Source organism: Pholcus phalangioides, unplaced genomic scaffold (genome assembly GCF_987345545.1).
Source record: "Pholcus phalangioides strain wild (caught in Gottingen) unplaced genomic scaffold, Ppha-v1.0 ptg000011l_1, whole genome shotgun sequence".
NCBI classification, from domain to species: domain Eukaryota; kingdom Metazoa; phylum Arthropoda; class Arachnida; order Araneae; family Pholcidae; genus Pholcus; species Pholcus phalangioides.
The window spans coordinates 33523326-33546245 of record NW_028301604.1 but is presented as its reverse complement, the minus strand read 5'-3'; the positions used below and the strand labels follow the sequence as shown (position 1 = coordinate 33546245).

The following is a 22920-nucleotide window of genomic DNA, read 5'->3' as shown; positions in this document are numbered from 1 at the left end:
TAATCAGATTTCCGTAGTATTGAGAGTGTCTCCCGTAGCTCTATAGTTTATTGTGGCCGTCCGTAGAAACTACAGACAATCCATAGCAGTTGACAACTCCAGAGAGGTTAATCCACTGGTCTCAATTTTTTTCACTCTTCACATTCCACCCAGTGCAGTCTTAATGTATGGGCTCCTCAACAGAAGAGAAACCTCAGAAAAATAAGTAGCTGAATTTTTTGAGAATTTGTGCCAGGTAGGACCTCAGAAAAATCACTTGAACCATGATGCTCTTAAGATCTGCTTCGAAAAACCCAATTCTGCCACTGCTCTTTCAAAATCATCTATCCTCTTCCGATTGATTTTTAGGAACTTCTATATGAAAAAAAATTTGTGTGAGAATCTTGCATAATAGAAGTGAAAGGTTGTTGAGGCTGATTTGACCTGACAAGACACCTCAGCCCCCATCTATCTTTTACAAGATATCCAAGTGTAAAACTCTAACTACAAGTTTATTTGCGATAGATAAAACTGGACACACAACAAAAACTTTTTAGTCAATTTTATTGAGCTAATACAGGTCGAACACGAGTTTGACACTCCTGAAAATCTCACACTCGAATTCGATAAATTTTGTAAATCTAACCATAAATTTGCCATCACTGATAGGGATCAAATTTAGAGATCAAGAGTTTGAGCTTCATTTAGGAGATTGAGTAAATTCTGGGGGTTGCTCAGAACCATGTCAAAAATATCATGGGTGCTCTAGCACTCACTGCATCCCCGTCTTTGATGCCACTTTGATCATGTCTGGTTTAGGACCATGAATCAAACAGGATGGGGATCATGATTATCATTAATATTGAATTTTTAATAAATTTTGAATTATCACTTTCAATCAGTCAAAATCATTAGTTCTGGAGCTGTTACTTTTATTAATTTCCAATAATTTTTTTAGATTTTAATGAAAAATGTTTAGATATTTAAACAAGTTTTACCAGAAAATCATAGGTTTCACCAAATAGAGTTGGTAAAAGCCTGAAAAATGTGTGTAAACATATACATTTCAGACTTTTCTAACCACTTCGGCAAATGCCGACATTTACCAACATTCATGAAAATTAGCAAAATTGTTAATTTTGTAATTTACATAAATTCGAAAGCTTGTCATTTACTAATCACAACAATCCTGATGCTAATTAAAATCATAATTAACCAATTAGTCATTCAAATTCGTGAAAATTAGTAAAAATGTGATTTCTCTGATTTCCATAAATTTGAAAAGATATCATAGCCAGTCCCAGTAGGGGGTTTTTGCTAGTAGCAATGTGTAAAACCGTGGTGGATATGGTTTGATAAGCTGGCGTGATATAAATTAGAGCTTGTCTTTGAATCACGTCCATCTTCATCAGGAGCTGAGCAGAGGGGTAAGAAAACCAGATGGGAGCTACAAAGACAATCTGTTGATACAGTACAGTTCTGTGGAGAATGTTCAGATTACGAAGGTATCCCCACTCTGCAATCAATAACTGTCTGAAATTATCCAGCATATTGGTCCTTTTTAAGTAATGTGCATGTGCTAAAAAAATTAGCTTGGTTGGGGAACCAGATTCCTAAAATTTTCAAACCTTTTTCGACAAACTTAATTTGTTCCTCGTTAATTTTCATAGTGGGACTCTTTTCGCTTGTTTTGCCAGAGAAATTATCATTTCGATGGTTCCACTTGCAAATCATTTTGTTGTAACCATTCGGAAATCTTTGTTAATGCAGAGTTGGCAAAGGCTGTAATTTCAGCTTGTTTCCTAGCAGACACCAAGAGAAAGACGTCATCTGCAAAGGCTTATGCTGTGACCCAGGGGCCAACTGGAGTCTAAGTAAAAAAATCGAATACATTATTCCAAAAAGCGGGTCCACTACATGAGCCTCGGGGGGCAATCTCAAACCAATATCTTGGATGCTGGTGCTGTACTTGTGTTAAAAGTGATGGTGCGTCCCAAGAAAATGTCCTCCAAAATTTTTCTTAGCTGAAGAGAAATAGACATCCTTCGAAGGTTATTAGCTATTACCTCATGACACATACAACTGGAAGCTCTCTTAAATGTCAAGGGAGATAACGGCTGTGAGTAGATGTTCCTTCCTCCTATTCTCAATCTGTTCCATTACATGATAAAGGGCATCATCCGTTGAGCGACCCATACGAAAACAAAAAAATTGGATCTAAGACCACAAATGTTCCATTGGATTATATTGGCCATAAATTAGAAAATGAAATAGAAGTAGACTATTCAAGGTCTTTGAATTTATTCCGGTCTAGTTTACAACAAGTAGTAGCGGAATTGGATTTTACAAGTTCCATGTCACCATTTGATGTGTCATCAATTAGTGACATTTTTGATTGATGGATATTTCAGCGCTCTCTGTATTGCTTTTCGTGAACATAGTTTTGAAAGGTTTTTTTTTTGTTTTATTACTAGAAATAGTTTTAGGTTTAGTATCTGTAGAAATCTTTGATGTGTTTGCTGTTGCTTTTCCCGCTGCTTCTTCGGAGGTGGTGGATACCCTCCGAAATCCGGCAGAGCAACAGCAGCCGTAACTATTGCACAGTTTATTGGATGAAGTTTGAGTTGATGTATCAGCTATGGGTTGGGTCTGAATCGTTACAGATGCTTTGATGACATTGTTAGTCGTATTAGCTGATGATGGATTTGTTACCATATTAGAGTATGATTTAGTACCTATTGGAGCTTGGTTAGAGGTTATACAATGTGCTTCGATATATGAGATGTTATTGAGGACCTTGATCTTCTGGATCTTTTACTTCATTCCATTTCGGACATTTTCTGTCATATGCGGGATGTTCGCCACCGCAATTGACGCACTTGAATGGTGAATTAGTGCAGTTGTCCGAAATGTGGTCCTTCCCACCACACTTTGCACAGGTGGGTTGACTATGGCACACCATTCATGAATGACCAAATTTTTGGCAATTGAAACATCTTACAAAGTTAGGTATATACGGCCGGATTTTGAGGCTATAATAACCGATCTTGATATCTTTCTGTAATGTTGGTGATGAGAACGTCAGGATTATATATGGTGATGGAGCTGGATTGCCATCTTTGTGGCTCATGATATACTTGGCAGATGTTATGCCTTGAGACGCCAGCTCTTCTGTTAGTAGTTCTTCATCCATGTTAATCAAGTTAGTATCTGAAATGACAGCACGTGAATAATTCAATGTGGGATGGATTTTTACTGTTATGGGAATGTTTCTAAAAGATGTGAGCTTTTAAATGAGTTCGGATTGTTTGGGTGTGTTAGTTTCAATGAGACGGTTCCCTTAGGAAGAGCCTTTACTGATTTTGAAGCGTCTATTGCGCCATACCTGCCACTCAACCTGCCGCAGGTTTATCGATGGAAATCACTGATAAAATTTATTCAGATGTGTGTACTTTGAATGTATGGTGCATACATTCGAATATGAAAGTATCTCAACACCAATCAATAGTCACAAGATACTATCTGAGTACTTGGTTATAGTCTAGCAACAAAATCGATAATGCATTACATGTTTAACCACACGTCCTAAAAAAAAAAGTATTATAAAATAATTTTTCAAAATTGTTACATGGACTGAATAAAATTCTGGGCGAGGCTCGCCAGTGGCTAGTGCACTCGTGTCATTTAAACGCTTGCATTACCTGAATATAGTGTCCCACAATTGCCTGACGGTTTTCAAAATGGGAAAAGCAAGAAAACGGCGACAGATATTAGTCATTCTCGCGGAATGTAAATGAGCGAAGTCAGGAATTTCAGCAACGTCATTCATATTTCAAGGGATTGTATAGTTGTTAAAATTAAAAAAATTAACTTTTCATATGGACAATCTGTGCTCAAAAACCGAATTAAAAAGTTGTTGCCCTGGCTCTACATATATTTGCAGATATGTCTGAATTTAAAAATCGAAGAAAAGTTTGGAAAAAAGAGTTGTCCGTTAGTTTGCCGCTTTTTCTCCCGATTTTTCAAATCCAAACATCACAGTGAATACTTAAGAGCAAGGAAATTCTTATTAATTAAACTACTTTTGTTCTTTTCCTTATGCTACTTTTATATTAAAGCTACATAATAAAAAAATATAATACAAAGATTATGTAAAAAATTCTTTGAAAAGTTAATTTAGTATTTAAAAGGTTAGAATACATATTTTATAGATTTTCTTCTGCTAAAATCAATTTTTGTGAAAATTTGTAACTTGGCATGTTCATCAGTTTCCAGACACTTTTAAAAAAAATTTCAATTCTGCAGGTCTGAACAACCAAATTCATTATATTAAATTGATTCTAAATACAAATTAATAGGGGATTTATTGAGTGGTAATTTTTTTATTAGAATTAAAAAAGAAATTACCAATAGCTAATATATATTTTATTGTGGTCTCTTGTTTCTATATTTCATTGCGTATATTTTTTTTATTGTGGTACATGCAGTTTAATACAGTACCACATTTCTTGGAATAGTCACCACAAGAACGTATGTGTTGCTGTATCGAAAAAAAAAGAACAATCAATATGACATTTTGTTTATGAACTTAAACGCTCCGCATTTGCTGCAAATTTATGATACAAAATTTATTAAATGCTTATTTTTACTTTCAGAAATACTTGCTAAATGTTCAGCAACGATTGTCAAATGCTTGCAAATTTTAAAAATACTACTTGGTTAATTGACAGTTGAATATCATGAGATTTAATAGGCCAATCTCTTGGAAATTGTTTTTTTAAATGAAAATGAACATCACGTTTCCAGAATCAGAAATATGGATGCATCATGTTCACACCCTTACAGAGGATTCAAAATTACCCAAGATTGAATTGTGGCAATTATTCATAAATTATCATTAAAGAAAACTCACAAAATACAAAATATATGAACTTATCAGAAATAAGTAGCTATATTTGATATTCACTTACTTTGTTTTTATCGGGAAAGTGTAAAAGAGGAGCTTTTTCCGTTTTTTTTGGTAATTCTGCATTTATAACTGAATTTAATATTGTAATACTGTATACAATTAATAAAAACGTGGGTTCTGCCAAGCTCCACATTTGTCCCCTCCCCCTTTTTTCCAGGAAAACTTCACGAGGAGAGCTGTCCTTATATGACCAGTAAACGAAATCGCGTGACACCGCCTACCATTCTGTACAACGATTTCTTTATATTCTAATTAGTGACTGCAAAAAGATGTTGTTCTGGATTGACCAGCTTCATCCCATTTCGATTCTCAAACAAGAGTTAAAAAAATAATATTGCAATCAAATTTATGCATTCCATTTATAGCACTTAAAACTTTCTATGGACTCTTCCCAGATGATCAATCATATAACTCATCTTAAAAGACTTACCAACGCCCCGACCCGAGCCAATAAAAGCATCTTTGTTACAGAAGATTCTTTCTCATATGGCGGGCATCATTAAAATCAGTGGAATGTTCTGTCTTTTTACCTTCAAAGAGAGTCGAAATTGAGCTATTGAAATGTTCGTTGTGGTCAGCTGGGAAGAGTGCAGCAGCTCCAGTCACGGAAAGAACCCAATTTTTTTTCCATCCTGACCACTGTACCAACACCCTCCATAGATAGATCTCCGAAGATGATAATCCCCCATTCTTTAGGGGATTTTGGCTGAATTCTCATCTTTTTTTTCAACAACTTCAGTAATCTGAAATGAGTGCTGCTTCGCTGCTGGACGCCTACTCGCCCTCCCACCTCTACTTGTGACAATACTATTTGGGAAGGCCACACACTGTAAATTCGAAGGTTAGACAAAAAATTTTTAAAAAACCGAACAATATGATTTAATAATTATATATTTATGATAGAAATGATGCATATGACACTTCTACACATTTATGAAACATGAATTTAAAATCTTCCCCCTCTATAGTCCAAAATTTGTCGCCCATAGGAATTTGCCGCCCTGGGCTATAGCCCGCTTAGCCCCCCTGTAAATACACTACTGATGCCCACCATGGAGCCCTACAAGGAGATGAGCACACATAACCAATGAAAGTTAGTAGCAACGCCAGGTTAGGTAAGAGCTATACACCATCGAAACTATACACCATAAATTTGAAAACTTGTCATTTATTAATCACAATGATCCTGATCCTAATTAAAATCACAATCAACTAATTAGTCATTCAAATTTGTGAAAATTACTAAAATAGCAAATTTTTTAATTTTTATAAAGAGGAGTTTTCAACACGTGGCCCCACTGTCCACATGTGGCATTCGATGCTTCTTGCTGTGGCCCGCCGACGGAAAATCTTGCATAGTTATCCAAGGGAACATAAACCAAAGTAAAACACATGTATAATAAATATAATCTAGATAAGAAATATAACTGTGTTCTACCTTTTTAAATTCATCTTCCAAAGTCTTCTCTAGATATTTGTAACGTCTGATAAGTTTTGTTAATACCTGAAAGTCAGAGTCTATCAAACACAATGCCAACAAGAAATTTAATTCTATACTTAATTCTTCAATTTGAATAAGACATCACATAATCACAAGAACATTTTACACATCATTATACAGCATGTCAAACAAGTTTTTACCCAGGCATTTTTCTTAAACCGTTGGTCACATACACTGTGGAATCTCGATAACTCGACTATCCGGATAACTCCACATCTATTATTCTCTTGGTTGGTGCAATACTAATTTCAATGTAGGGGAAACTCTCCAAGTTGACACATGTTTGGTTTAACTCGACTAGTTTTTGCCCCTATACCACAACTGGTTTTTACAATTGCTCGTGTGTTACCAGTTATAAGAATTTTTCGACATTGTTCTTGGGTATTTCGACAATCTTTTGTTTCTTTGTTCTCTATGATGGGTCCTTTTTATGTGTTAGGGGTGGGGGGCCCCATGCTTTTGAAGAATGAATGTTTAAAACCTCTTGATTGGCTTAGCATTTTAGTGGCATTTATGGGAAAGGTCTTTCATTCCTTTCATGGTCAAAAAAGTGTGGATACTGTCAACATGCAATGGGAAAAAAAATCGCATCTATTTGGGAGGTTTGATATTCTTTGTTGCGGAAAATGTTTTTGGCGGAACTCAGTTAAGAAGTTGTGTTCTTGGAATGATTTCTTGGAAAAAGAGTAAAAGAAAAAGAGCTAAAGCCTGTGGTTAGACTCTGAATATATCATTTGGTTTTGATCGCGAGTATAGACGGCCGTGAATACAATGTCTCCACATGAACTTCATACTTTAACTTTAGTATAAAAAGTTGAAATTTTGAAAAAAAAACTAGAATTAGGGGAAAAAGTGTATGGAGAATATATGAAATATAAGCCAAAGAATATGGAGTATATGAAACACCATTTCAACATTTAGTAAAAATAAGGAAAAAATTTTGTCAGCATTTGAATCTTATGAGCCAAGCAGAAAACGCATAAGAAATCAGACTTCGACATAGAAGAAACAACTCTTTTGTAGTTCAAATATGCGCGATCTCACTCAATCCCATTATCAGGACCAATAATTCAAGAGAAAGCAAGATTCATGAAAAGTCTTAATCAAGGTGATTTCACTGCAAGCAGTGGATGGTTGAGACAATTGAAAGAATGCCATGCGATTGTTTTTAGGAAAGTTTGTGAAGAGAGCGTATCTGCATCTCAAGAAACTTAAATTTTAAGAAAATGATATATTCTCAAACAAATGATAGAAGAGTATAAAAATATAGATGTGTTTAACTGTAATAAGACTGGTTTATTTTTTCGGTTTTAGCCTAACCAAACTCTCGCCTTCAAAGGAGAAAAATGTGAAGGGTGCAAAAAACACGAAGATCATTTGACAGTTCTTTTGGCAGCAAACTCTCAAAAGAGGCGAAAAAATTAAAAACATTAATTATCGGAAAATCAAAAAAAAAAGATTGCAGAGCTTTTAAAAATGTTGAAACTTTTCCTGTGGGCTATGATGGCAACAAAAAGGCATGGATAACAGAGATTTTCGAATTATTTTGGATAACTGCACCGCTCATATCCAAAAATATACTTGATTATTTTTCATGAGGTAAATTTTTTTAATACGTTTCAATTCTATTATGAAACAATCCCAAATCAAAATTGATGAGAATTATCATTTTATTCAATAGAATTGTTTAAATGTGTATAATTACATACACAAAAGAGATTGGACAAAAATTTTGAGTGAAAACCCATTAACTCAACATCTGTTCAAGTTGACATGTTTGTCGATATTTTTAGGGTGTTGAGTTAGAAAGTCTACTGTATAAACAAAAACTATAAATCACTATTTTTACACTGGAACATCTGATGTGCCATTTTTAACATACCTATAATTTCAAAAGTGTGTGCCACAGGCATTGCTTTTACTCTGAGGATTTCAAAATTAATGACTTATATGAATTTTAAGTGTTTCTCACTGCACCAAGTAAAGAAATTAAATTTTTTAGTCCAAAATTTCAAATTTACCTTAAATTCATAATGTGCCAATTTTGACAAAATTCTGTGCTGAATGAATGAGCAAAAATGATTTATTGTGTCTCTTTGAAAAACATGACAGAAAAAAAAAAGTAGGAATTAGAAAGTGCTGGCTAGATCTGAAAGTGGCTCTGGTACATTCATAATCACTGGCATATAATGCTGCTACTGGTCAGATAAAAATTCTCTGAATACAAAGATAATTTAAAGCATTGTAAGACTAACAAATATAGACAAATTCTAGACGCTATTTGATAAATGGTCCAAGTAAATGTACACGTTGAACACATTTTTTTTGGTTTATGTACGGAGATGTTCGACTCAGATTTAACTGGGTCATGGGACCCAAGTTATCGATAAATCTGGGTCCTTTATGAATAGAAATGACCCCCCCCCCTCCCATTTACAGATATGCTTCTGTACTCTAATTAACCTCCAGGTTATTCGAAAAATCTGTGTCTTTGAGTGAAAGTAGGTCCCTCTAAAAAAAAATTATCTTGAAAAAAATTATGCCCCCTACCCCATAATTCACTGGCATCGCTATGAATTTCCTTCCAGCATGTCCCAGGTCTTTGATCACCTGCTTATATTTCTGCGTTGAGACTGAGCGGTGGGTCAGGTTCTGGGTAAGAGAAGGTATCTGTGAATCAAGTAATTCATTTCTAAAAACATGTTCTATCCAAAGCATGGCCCCACATTGGGGGCCTGACAGGGCTCCAGCCATGGGGCCCATGGGAAAGTCTTTACGATTTTTTTTTCTTTCAGATATGTCCCATAGGAAAATAGACAGGACTCTTAATATCAGTCATATCAATTTGTACTCATATGAACAGATATCTTGAACTATTCTCATTGCAATTTTTTTCTAACAATACACATGTACAAGTAAATGGAAAAGAAAATATACGAGGGGACCCTGCTCTCGGATGGCAGTCATTCTCCTAGGAAGGAAGAAAAGGCATTGTGATGATCATGGCTACCAACATAAGGACTAGTATTTTTTGTGTATCCTCAGGGCTACCGCGTGACTCCTGCTGTTTTAGTTCATAGAAGGCCATAATGTCTGCATGGAATGAAAATTAACATGAACAGATGTCGCATTCCACTGTGAAATTGCCTTTGGGTGCTGATAAAGCACATTAACCCCTAACATCCTGGAACAGAGGCCCATAAGCTGCGATCTTTAAAGGACCTCTATAGTAAACCAATAGTGTGAAAAGACAAAAATAACAAGAATGATCAAGGCCCCAGGCCAGAAGCTCCGCCAACCCCACTCTCGTGGGCAGGCCATGATCCTGAGACAGCTTAGCTGCAAGCTTTTGTACACAATACAGTGGATCCCGCTTATGTTTTCATTAGTGCGACTTTTTCTTTTTTTTGGTGCCAACTCTTACTACTAATATTCAGAGATTTCTCGTTTAAAGCGTTTTCCCACAAAAAGTATTGTACGAAATGGCTGTTGAAAGACGTGATTTTGCTCATGGCCCCTCTAATAATCCCCTCTCTTCCCTAGTTCGATCAAATCAAGGGGTTTTTCCTTGCTTCTGAAAAAAGGCTACGTTCTGCATCAGGCTTTTACGTTCGCTGTACAGTCTTGAGGATATCTCCCCTCAAAACTGTACAATATGTAAGAACATTTTGACACCCCCCTGTAATTTTGAAGGTTATAAAAGGTGAATTTTGCCCACCCTCTTGGGCCAGGGCAAGAGACCCACTTACCCCCCCCCCTCCAAGTTGCGGCCCTGCCGACCATGGATCACGATCACCATTGGTGTACGCAAAGGGGGGGGTTTAGGGTTCTAACCCCTCACAGAACCAGGTTACTAGGGTTTACAGGAAAAAAAAGTAACCCCCGCGAAAATCCTGTGTACGCCTTTGGCAATAACAAGTTTATGGGGAAACCATATCGCCTAACCAATTTATTCTCTTTACTGGCCCATAGGGAGCTTTATTGTTTCATCGCATAAAAATATATAGAAATCACAATCATATTGAAATGATTAATGAATGATTGACTAGAATAAAGCTAGATGACAAAACTGTGGTTATTTATAATCAAGTTTTTACAGATTCAGGTTTTTTTTCTCCTTATGATCAATTTTTTTTTTACGGTTTGAACGGATGATCCAATCTTGTACGATTCTTCACAAAGGTACACAAACAATCTTGTGGGAACAAAATAAATTTACGTGGTAAATACAAGGGTTATCAAATTTGCTCTAAGGGTAGATACCCATTTTCCCCAAGGATGTGTTTTTTAAAACTAGGTTTATTCTGGGAAAATTGTTTGCTTTTGAAAAAAATGTTTCTTACAGGTTAATGTACTTCAAAAATTACTGCATGTTTAAAATATGTATATTTTAAAGTACTTTTAAATTTATACAAAAAATTGACACCTTTTTAAAACAAATAAAATTTAATTGGTCGAATGGTCGATGCATTTCGGCTCTACAATGTAGAGCCGTCATCAGGACCTTGTGGTCAGAAATCACACAAATGAGTTGTGGAGGGGTGATGTTTATGTCTGGTCATGGAGAATTCGGCTTTGTATTTGCCGAGTCAGATTGGTCTTTGCAACAGATGGTACCCCAATTCGCATCATAAGTGTTGAAAATTCTGTGAAATGAAATGAAGTAGATACCAGATTCTTTGGAGGGTGAGATACGATCTTTGAGTTCGGAAAAGGCGAGAACCTAGACTCTCCCCCGCCTTTTTCCCACGACGAAACTTTCCAAAAGCTCCATGGCGTGCCCACACAAGCTGAAAACACATGCTGTAAATGCGAAACTACTGAACACACTATTCATCAATATTAAGCCATATGCACAACAGCCGAGTTACATTGCAAAGCACTGTGATGCGTAGCAATAGTGGGCTCAAAACAGAGAAAAAGAGCCAAACAACGTTGAACGGAACAAGATGTAAGTGATCAAGCAGTTTGTTACATCAGTCCAACGACCAGCACCGACTGTCGAAATTGGAAGTTTCCTGTTAGAATCAACACACATCACCAGACAGTGATGTGCATCAAAAGAAAACGCTGTGTAAATAGAATGTGCACGAATTAGAGCTTATTTCTTTACTGATTGCATTATGTGCGCAGACAAAACACATTGGCGCAGGTAGGAAAAAAAATTAAAAGAAACATTTCTTGCATATGAGAGAAGAAATTGTGTAACGGTACAAACAGTCCAGCCGATTGTCCAATTCTGAGTCAATGCCCCATTCACCAGCATAGGGAAGCACAGTAGGGGACCTGATTAAATTTTTTTTTCACACTATCAATTAACTATAGGAGCAATACCACCTACAGAACAAGGCCTCCACACGAAGCTCATCACATCACTGAAGGCCATTTCACCTATTGCCATTGGAATAGGAGAAATGACCTTCATTGATGTCACTAGCTTCATGCGGAGGCCTTGTCCTATAGGTCAGTGGTTCTCGACCCTGAGACCGTCAGGGCCAGACAGCTGACATCAGTGTAATCGGAGTGTGAGTAGTTTATTTCGTTTTTACCTATTTATTTCCCATTAATAATGTGTATGGCCAAGCCTTCCAATCAAGAAAAAGAATTAAACTGTGCCGCGGGATTCCAAAGGTTGAGAAACACAGTACTAGACCAGAGCCTTCGTGATGTTTATTTCTCCCTCCTCTATTCCAGTACGAAGGAATAAATCATGACAACCCAGAGCCCTTTCGGGGGGGGGGGGAAGATTTCACACACATTCCTTTTCCTATTCACATACAATATTAGACGCTTGTTATTTGCTCTATCGTCATGCTTTATTATTGGTCTAAGATTGCAAGATTGTCACCATACTCCAATGATTCTCCCGTAATTCCTGGTTCATCTGCGGCTCCCCAAAAAGTTTGGCAGATATTTTCCCATAAATAGAACCACTTCAAAGCATAAATAGGTGCACAAATCAATACTTACAGCTTGCCACGACTCACTTTTATAATCACAGGTATTCCTTTAAATTCACCCGAAATGTTGCATCGTAACACAATTAATGGCGAATTAATCTGATGTTTGTCTTCTCTAGAACTCTCTCATTCTGTCACATGGGTATACTGTACGATTTGAGTAAAGATCAACACATGATTTTTTACCTGGCCCGCTGCAGCCCTGAGGTCCCAGACAATCACCATCATTGTTTTTTCATACTATAAATTCAGTACACAGCTACCACCCTCCACGCTGTGAAAACTCTGGCTTGCAGATCCACCAAAGATTTAACAGCCCTGCTTTAGAATGTAGGGGTATTGTCATGTCCTTTCTATGGAAAACCAATATTGTTCCCAAGAGAACTCTGAACTGCCCTGCCAGTCAACTCCCTTCCTCTAGGAATTATCACACGATCCTGAGAATACTGCTTAAGGGAATATTACATATGTGAAGTCCGAACAAGCAAAGAAAGAAAAGTTCTTATTTGTTTGTCCAGTCTAAATAGCTTTTTTGCCCCACAAATATAATGTCTGCCCAGTGTAAGGTGGCTACATATTGGTATTGTTCTTTTCTGTTGCTACTCACCTATCCATTCCTCCGTGGTAAAAAAAAAAGATAAATAAAACATGAGACAGGAGAAAAGAAATAATGAATGCCACAGCTTCTCCAAAGCCTATATTTTACAGAAAAAAATCAAAAAAAGATCTCTGGAGAATCAAAAAATCTGTGACCTTCTCTCAAATAGACTTTTTGAGGACTTGCGTGACCTTTTCCTCATTCTGTGACTTTCCTGTGTTGGTGGACACCCTGGTAAAATAGGTTTCAGTGCATTAAGCATAATCAAAACTGATATTTGAAACCGAATCAAATTATGCCACATCAACAATGTCATGATAAAAATTAAAGGGCCCGAAAGAAAAAAACTTCGAATTTGAGAAGTGGGCCACTTTGAAAGGTGTTAAATTCCAAACCCAAAAGTTTAAAAAAAAAATTAATCATTTGTTTCATAAAATTGAGTTTGTTATTTGTGTGCCGTTTGTTTTTAATGTTATTTTTTGAAGGTACTTGAAAAATGCAGTTATCCTTAACTACTAGAAGTAAATTGGCATTTTAGTATTTTGCTAAAGCTTTTTTTCTCCGTTTTCGCTTTTTTGCTGAAGAAATTTTTAATCTAGCTGAAACCCTGGTCGATACACACAATGAAAATCAAATGACATATTCAGAGTCTAACCAGGCTTAAGCTCTTTTTCTTTTAATCCTTTTCCAAGAAATTGTAAAACTGAGTTCCATTAAAAGCATTCTCCACAACAGACAATATCGATATTGTATCAATTGGTTGATATTGTATGTATAACATGAATGTCAAGAATTCTGACGTTCAGGTCTCCAGTGTTAAGTATTCATCTGTGTTGTGCTATCTACTTAGCTATCTTGAATACTAAGACAATAGTATTATGGCTTAAATAAATTAATACCAATCACCAAGAATACCAGAAAAAATACTTAGACAGTTTTATGTTTTTCAAGGAATATACATAAGAATCTAATACATTTATATACGACTACAAGATATAAGTAAAGGACCCTAAGAACAATAGGAAAAAAATACTCTCTTCTAAACCTATGACAGGGTTCCCAGCAAAATCCGCTTGATCATTTCCGTGACCAAATTCAAAAATTTCCCTGACCAAATTCAAAAATTTCCCTGACCAAATGCGCGTACACTGACACACACATATATAACATATATAAGTTTAAACCATCTAATATCACTAAATCAGTGATTCCCAACGTGGGCGTTAACGCCCCCTTGGGGGCGATGGAATGTTCCAGTGGGCGGTAGAAGCTACAGGTATAACGTAGGATCCTATGGGTTAGATTGCGTTGTAGGTGATGGGAGAAAAAAATTTCTGAAGGGGGGCAAGATGGGACAAAAAAGGTTAGGAAACTATGCTCTAAATTATAGTCGACCCCCCTCCCTCGTATTTGTGGGGGTTACATTCTGGGGGTGGGGAAAATATAGGAAATTGCAAATAACTGAAACCATAGATTTTTTGTTTATCTTGTTTATTGAACATCACGAGAAGAGCAGGTAACACAAAATTATAAGGGAATGTAAACGAGGGTGCAGCGATTGATTGTTGGTGATGTTTTCTGAAAGAACATTGTAATTTCTGTTTACCGTTTCTTCTTCATATCATCAAGTATGTTGGAGTATGTTGACAAGACTTCCTCTACCAATTTTTCTACATGTGAAGAACGTACCATAGAGGGATCTATATCATGAAAATCATCTGGTGGTGAGCCAAAGCAGCAACTGACTTACTTTCACCAAGCATAGTCAATATATCTAATTTTTTTTGTAAACTTTTTTTTTTTTTGTATTTTCGGAGCATTATCAGTAGCACTAGACAAATGAGCCATCCTAAACAGGCACAATTCAAATTTTGTAATTAAAACATGTAAATGACGATTGCTGAGGAAAAAATCCAATGAAGGAAAAAAACGACAAATACGGGAACCGCGACTACGGGGTGGGGCGACTGTATAGCATTTCATGGTAATATACCATTGAAAAGCCCATTAGACAGATGCTAATATTTTGCCGCCAACAGCACTCCTTACAAAATCAAACTGTGTATATGATCTTGCACACATTAGTTTCCTTGGAAATTTCACACAGATAATTGAATTCAAATCATTCTTCAACATATAAAGGTTAAGGGCCCTTTCACACGGAGCGGATGTGGACGCAGGTCGGAAGAAGTTTTGACAATTGGTATATACACAGAGCATTTCAGACAATGTGGAATGCGCCCGCACCTTTGAAGTGTTCATGTGGGTCCGGATGGCATCTGCATGTGTCAAAACCTACGTGCGGACTCCGCATCCGCACATACAAGTTTCGTACATTAGGTTATTTGGAACTATTCACACGACGCGGATGCGGGTCGAATTAGTCCACATCTTTGGCTACTTTTTCAAGATGATTTTGCATGGAATTTTTTTAATTATTTGACATAAACATAAAAACACCATATGAAGGTCCCTGTGCATCAATAGGATGTACCCACATATATACGTCTATCCCTCCGTTTCCTTAGATAAAGGAGATATAGCAACTTCAACTGCCTTTTGTCCATACTTTACAATTTTATGTAATAAAACCTGCCAACAATGGCCACTGACGGGACCAAAATTATAAGCCGTTCTGTTCATTACGAATATTTAATTGACTACATACTTAAATAACTTTTAAATTTAATTTAATTTTTTCTTTTTAAATTTTTAAAATTTTAAAAATATAAGTATTTAAAATTGTTTAAAATATTTTTTTTATTTTTAAAACTAAATACTTTTATTAAACAACATTATCCATGTACGGCGTTCACTCAGGGCTGGATTAACACGTTTGAAAGCCCTAAGCACTTCAATAGTTTTGGAGTGTCCCCCCCCCCCCAATACATACATATATACTTTACATGATATTGAGTCTATAAACTTAAAAAAAAATTGAAATTTTATATTTCAGAAGTGACTAATCTAAGGATGGGATTTCACTCTAAAAAGGTTTATGAAAGTTATTTTATAAAACTTGAAAAAAAAGCAACCAATAAATTTATCGGTTACATTCGAGAAAATGCAACCGATCAGCTTATTGGTTGCATTTGTAAAAGAATTATAAAATGTTTATAGTGTAATCCAGGCTTAACACAGAATTGTGATGTGAATATTTCTAAGCACAGACATTTTGAATGTCTCCACCCCTCCCCCCTTTTTCTACTTGCAAAGTCTTTGATATCTCCTGCTTTTGTTTTTTTGGATCATCATTGGATGTGTTTTTGGAATTTTTTTTTCATATTTTCCAAAAAGACAGATCTTAGATTTTTTTTTTTAAAACCTTTTGTGTGTGAAAATATTTTGAGATATATTCTCCCATTGACTAATTGTGACGATCAAACTGAAAAGGCATCTTTATGTTACGATCAAACTATTAAGATTATTCTATGGGGCTCTAGATTAAACCACCAAAGAATAGCTCTAGGCTGCCTATGAGCACTGAATCAAGGGTGAAGGAGAAAAATAATTACAAAAATCGGGAAAAAAAGTTTTTATGCACAAATTTCAAACTAAAGATTTTTTAGAACTTCAGTGCTCGTGTGAAAGGGCACGTGGATCTGGGATCTGGATCCACGTCCGCTCAGTGAGAAATGGGCCTAAAGGTTCTCTACCCACAGGCAGGAAAAAAAAAAAAACCAAGAAAATAAAATGTTTTTTCAGAAGAAATAGAAAAGAAGTTAAGAGCTGGTAATGGCTTTGCTTTCAACAATGGAAAGGAGGGTCTCTCCACTTTAGATCCCTTCATCTATTTACTCAGAGGGCAGATTGTTTCTTGGCCAGCATTGTAAAATCCCACCCTTCAACTGATAAGACATCTCTCAGTAGGGGATCTGAAAAATAATCTTCCATGGAAAAAAGTGAAGGTAAACCATATGAAAGTAGATTTATCCTCTGATTTTTTCCCCTTCAAATTTTCCCTGACTTTTCCCAAGTATTTAGAATTTTCCCTGAATTTTGACAAATATTTCATATTTTCCCTGACCGTTTTCCTATTCCCTGATTCTCCCTGACTTTCCAGGTTGCTGGGAACCCTGTATGATCTTTATTTATATCCAGGGTTACTGGCTGTTAGAGCTTTTCCTCTATGCTTTAGAGGGTTTTTTTTAATGTCACTCTCTATGTGAAACCAAAAAAAGATGGCAAAAACTATTTTGGAAAACATGTTTCTTTTTCAAGGACTCTTGTGGAGTTTTAAGGACTTAAAAAAAAACATTCAAGGTTTCTTTACTTTCAAGGCCTTGAAAATTAACTTGTTTTTTTTTTAGTTTACAAGGACAGTAGGAACCATGTGTAAGAAATAACCCAGAACTAATGGTAATTGAAAGTGATAAATTGGCAATTCTAAAACTAAAAATTGATAAGAACAATCAACAAAAACAATGAGATAGTAACAGAACTGAAATTAAACTTTAATTTTCAGTGAAAGCTCAGTTTTGGAATCCTGTTTGATTCAGGGTCCAAGCTTGAGACAGCAATTGTAACAGTGGCAACAGAGGTGAGGTTGCAGAGTGAGCATGTGTTAAAGCAATCTCAGTATTTTCTAAAACTGTTCCGAGCTTATTCTTCAGAAATCCCATACATAAAGCTAGAGCTGAGCACTCACTAATGCATATATATGCTTTCGCCATTTCTATATAAATTTTGTCCAGATGAGTGACGTCAATATCATGATCTAATATGCATCATTTCACAACTGTGCTCGAGATTTTTTAAGGGCATTCAACACTCGTTCCACCCATATCAATGCGATATAAAAAATAAGTTTATCTCATTTCACAACTGACACGGATTAACTATTTCAGTACTTGAATGTTTTGATTTTTTTTCCCTTTTGTTACTTTCAATTTCTATCCTGTCACCTTTTTATTCCATGACCTTCAATATCATGGCAGAAACCCTGTTTAATGATATGTAAATTACCTGTGCATATGATTTAAGGATTTCCAAGTCATCGTCAGCAGCAAAAATACAAACATCAGTACGGCAGTTCTTCGATGGATCAACGTCCAATGCAAGAGTACCACCAGGGGCTACAAAAAATAAAATTGTAAGTTTAAAAAAAACTATTACAAAGAAAGTGATCCTATCTGGTTACACGATACTTTATATATCATAACTTCACACAAATGAAAATTTAGCAAGTTACTTAAACCAACAAAATTTCAAAGCTGCAGGGTGAATTTCAAATTAAAGAAATCTCAAAAACCTGTGTCAGATAAATTTATCGCATTCTGAAGTGGGGAACAGACACAAAAAGTAAAGTAATGAAAACAGTTTTCTTAGATAACATCACTATATTTTCCTGAAGTTTCTTACTAAGGAAAAAAAAAAAAAAAAAAATTGAAGTAATTCAAACAATACATACACCGAGTAAAAAGATTTATTCAGTAAGTTTAACAGATTCAATCCAAAATTGACAAAAAAGATTTCATCCTTGCACGAGCACAAAAATAAACAATAGCAGAAAAATAGTAAAAAAGAAAAAGTTTCTCTTGCTTCCCAGAATGATGCTCAGCTTTAGCTAGAAAAAAATAGCCAAGCAAGATTTTAAATTATCATCCCTTACAGAAATGTTTTGCATTGTTCTGTTAAGAACCCTCTGCTGACTCAAAATGTTCTACCATAAAACATTTGTTACTATTTACTCTACACAGAAGAGTTCTTAAAATTCAGCACAGCCCACTATCTCAAAACTAGTGCAAATTGATCAAATAGTGACCAAAATATTTTTAAAAACAGACAAAATGGACAATGAGTTTTTATTATCGGCAAATTGAATGCAAGATTTAGTAAGAATGGTTCATTTCAGTGGAACTCGTCCAAATTGCTTTTTTTTTTGTTACATAATAATGTGAAATACAGTAAAACCTTGTTAAGTCGTCTCACTCTGGTTAAGTCATTTTTTTTTTCAGACCCTTGCAGCTCTCATAGACCACAATTTTATTAAACCCTCGTTTACTTGTCGCTAATTTCGGTTAAGTCGTCACTATGAAAAAGTTTGAAAAAGAGGAACAGACTATTTTTATGGCTCCAATTAAAAAAAGAGCTTGTTAAAAGCATTGCCATATGCTTAAAAGTCACCATAAAATCCTATACACCCAAACGGAACAGTTTAAGTAACGAAAGTTACGATGGGGAAGTTAATTTGATGACTAAGGTTTTTGGAACGTTAGGGACTGTTCAAGTTAAATCTCATTTCTGCCTGGGCTCCATTGGAGAAACTGGACAAACCGCGAGACACCTAAGCTCTGTTGCAAGAAACAACGTAAGCACCTGCCCCCCGCAGGGGGGAGGGAGGCAGGGCATGTTCGGCAAAACCAAAATTTATTGATATGTCAGATTACACATAACGCAAGGAAATCAAAAATTATGTGTAAATTGAAGAATCAAATTAATGAAGTCAAAGTGCAATGGCAGCAGATAATAAATAATCACAGAAAGCATGGGCTCTACTAATTTAGGTCTTGAAATTTAAACAAAATATCTTTGTTGAAAAAAATTAGACATTCTTTCCCAAGTTGAGGTCTTCTGTTTACTTTTCCTTGCCCAGGACCCCTCCACCAAGTCAAAAGTGTCCAAGATTACTTTGTAGTTGCATAATGAACTACTGATGAAGAATTCAAACACTAAAATTAAATTTGATGTATATGTAAAATTAATGTGCAATAGAGAGTTCTATTATGAAGAAAAGCTACTTGTTCAAACAGTTGCTCTGTTAGTCTAAATTAAAAATTAAGTATAAATCAAAGTGTACAGTACATTTCACCACAATAATTTAAGTAATAAGACATAAAAAAGATATAAATTGCTATTATTTTTTCTTTCACAATCTATAAATTTTATTAATATTGTTATTTTGATTCATTACTTTAACTCTATAATGCCCAGATCGCCCAAAGTCTGCAGAGTAGGTTAATGCCCGTAACTGCCTCAAGTCGGCCCAGCTAGGGCGCATGGGTATGTTTTGGTGGGCTTTTGTCACCAACGGGAAGAAGATGAAAGCTCTTGTCAGAGGCGGGAACGGAAAAGACAACTGCAACGCCCTATCAATGGGATTTTAAAAGCTGATGTACTAGAATGTTTCTTGAGAATGTAAAATGAATTGAGTACCCTTAGTCCAAAGAGATAATACTGTGAAAAAAGGGGTGTTCTCAGTATATATAGACAAATTATCTCCCGAAAACCCATTGAAATGAAAGGGTCAACGTCAATGCAAAGGGTGGCATGAATAGAAACTCGTGGAGAAAGAGTGGGGAGAGAGAAAGTGGCAGAAATTTGGACGAGTCCACTTCGAACACAAAAAACTTGGTATTTTCACGACCCTCCCAGGTTTTCTATCTGGGCGTTAAAGAGTTAATAAATGTCATATTACTTTAAACTTATGATTTTTATAACATTAAACATTAAAACTGATGCCACTCCGCTTAAGTCATCATAATTTTTCGATAACTTGAGGTGACGACTTAGAGGTTTTACTGTAATTTAAAACTTGAACCTATTCTGCTAACCAGAAAGGTTTTGAATAAATTAGCAAATTTGTCAACAACTATGTGAGAGAGTAAGTACAATTGAGACATAATTACATTACATCATTTATAAGTAACAGTTGCAATGCATTTCCCCATATGTGCTTTCCACAACCCATCTCAAAATCAGTCCAAGCAGGAAAAATTTCAAAACATAAAAGTTTTCACATTCAAAGAAAAAACAATGAAATAACACTAAGTTTGATGAGAGAATTTGTTCCATCCACATTCTAGTGGATTTTCCATTCATGTTATGCTATAAATGACAGTATACAAAATATACTCAATTTTTTTTTTACTTAGGACGTATTTTATTTACATACCTCGGTTTGTCTAATATGTTCAGACAGATGTGTTTTTCATGTCTTTGAGCCATCACAGCACAATTAAGAGAAGCAAGAGCAGCAAATAATTCCTATATTCACTGTTTGATCATCTATAATTCTGTATGCCAAATTGGCTCTACATTCACCCCAATGACAATCTTTTAACCCCCAAAGCAGAATGTTTAGCACTGTTCTGTGACGAGCCCTCAGCTGACTGGAAATGTTCTGCGGTAAAAATCCCTATACATGTAATAGTGTTTTTTGCACTTTTTCTTAAAATTCTTCTGAATTGTTCTGCAATAGCGCAAATTGTTCTGCGACGTGAGTCACAGATTTTGGTACATTCTGCTTTGGGGTTTTTAACGAACTGTTCAAACATAATCCGCAAAAAAATATTTCAAGATTTAAAGTGTTGCAATATAACTATTACTGCTAAACCATCTCTTGAAAATGTCTTGAACATTTACTTGAAAACTCTGCAAAGTGGTAGAAATACATTGATTTTGTCAAGCAAAGTTTATTGTACCATTGCATTGTTAAGCATTCAAAAAGTAACGAAGGCTGATATCAGCGCAACAAAAATATTCAACACTTATTAGCCACCATCTCCTGTGTTGAACATCCAGAATAGTTAGTTTCATGAGAGCTGTGCATGAATGATATCTCATTCTTTTATTGACCCAGCCCATATACAAATATACATAGAAAAGTCCTCTCTCTTTCAACCTCAAATACTGCAAGTGGAAGGAGCTACACATATGCAACTTACATAGCACTGAAGTGAAAAGAAAAAAAATTTTAAATTTAGAAATTAATTCTAAAAAATACTTGGTTTTGGTAAGATTTTTTAAGAGAATTAATAAAATGCTTCGCTACACAAATGCCTAATTTTGAACTAGCAAGTGGGAACAGCTTAATACTTTGTGACAATCAATTTTAGGCAAAAAAAATTTGTCAAGATCATGCAATAAATTACTGAAGCCTTTCATTGGTAGATAAAAAAGTACACAACTGCAGGGGTGGAAAATAGAAAATTTTTCCTTTTAAAAATCAAATTAATTTTTTAACAGCATTTGTCAGTTTTAAAGCACTTTCAAAAATTTCAACGGTACATATACATATTGCAGTATATAGCGTACACAGGATTACTTTTTATTTCAAAAAACTGCTTTATCTCAGCTCAGAAGAAAGGGGTGGCCCACCCCCCAAGGCACAAAGTGAATGAAACTTTCCTCTTTTTATTAGAGTCATAAGCAGGGCCGGACTTAAGGGGGTGCGAAAGGTGCCGTCGCACCGGGCCGCAAAATTTCACGGGCCACAATTCTTCCAAAAGAAACCCTTTTCTTTCTCAGATGTTTTGGAAAATTTTTGATTAAAATTTAATTTTTTTCCCCATCAAACTAATACTAATTGTGAAAGGAAGCTTTCAGTTCGAAGCCTCTATAATATCATTTTTAGTGTTATTAGTTATGGCATTAGCTTATTTCAAACAGGAAAAGAGTGTATGCAGGTGGTCACATTCTTTACCCCAGAAAAAAGTCTGGCCTTTTGTGGTGAAATATTGTTTAGAGGTGATGTTAAATAAAAATGGGTTTGTCACCAGAGCAAAGAATACCTGAAAAGGGGGAATAGGTGAAGAAAATGACAAGGAATGACAAAAGTACAAAAACAAAACCAATAATTTTTGGCCGCTAGCTTAGTGGGATTAACAAGATTATAAAAATCACATTTATTAGTTCATTGCATAAGGGAGATTCTCACAAGGTAAAATTCTTGCAATTGACAACAAAAATCAAATCACCAAATGGTCATGTCAGAACTTTTTTTCTTGTTGGCGGAATTGACATTTAACAAAAAAAAAAATGTTGGCTCTGCATTAAATTAAAAATGTGCACATAAAAAAATATTTAACAAAAAAATCCAATGAGGTACCTCATAAATTGTGCGGTCTTGTGAAAGTCATTTCTTCTGCATGATGAGCCGGCGATCCTGGTTGTCAGTTCATACGTCGGATAG

The 22920-nt window shown here is 35.5% G+C and overlaps 1 protein-coding gene across 1 annotated transcript in view; it reads right to left on the bottom strand.

Moving 5' to 3' along the window:
- kra (basic leucine zipper and W2 domain-containing protein kra) overlaps nt 1–22920 on the bottom strand; it is a 236988-nt gene that overhangs the window by 129103 nt on the left and 84965 nt on the right. Inside the window, exons 4-5 of the mRNA XM_089239488.1 lie at nt 17973–18082; nt 6387–6452 (exon numbers count right to left, since the gene is read on the bottom strand). Coding sequence (XP_089095614.1) covers nt 6387–6452; nt 17973–18082 — 176 coding nt within the window. The remainder of the gene's footprint in view (nt 1–6386; nt 6453–17972; nt 18083–22920) is intronic.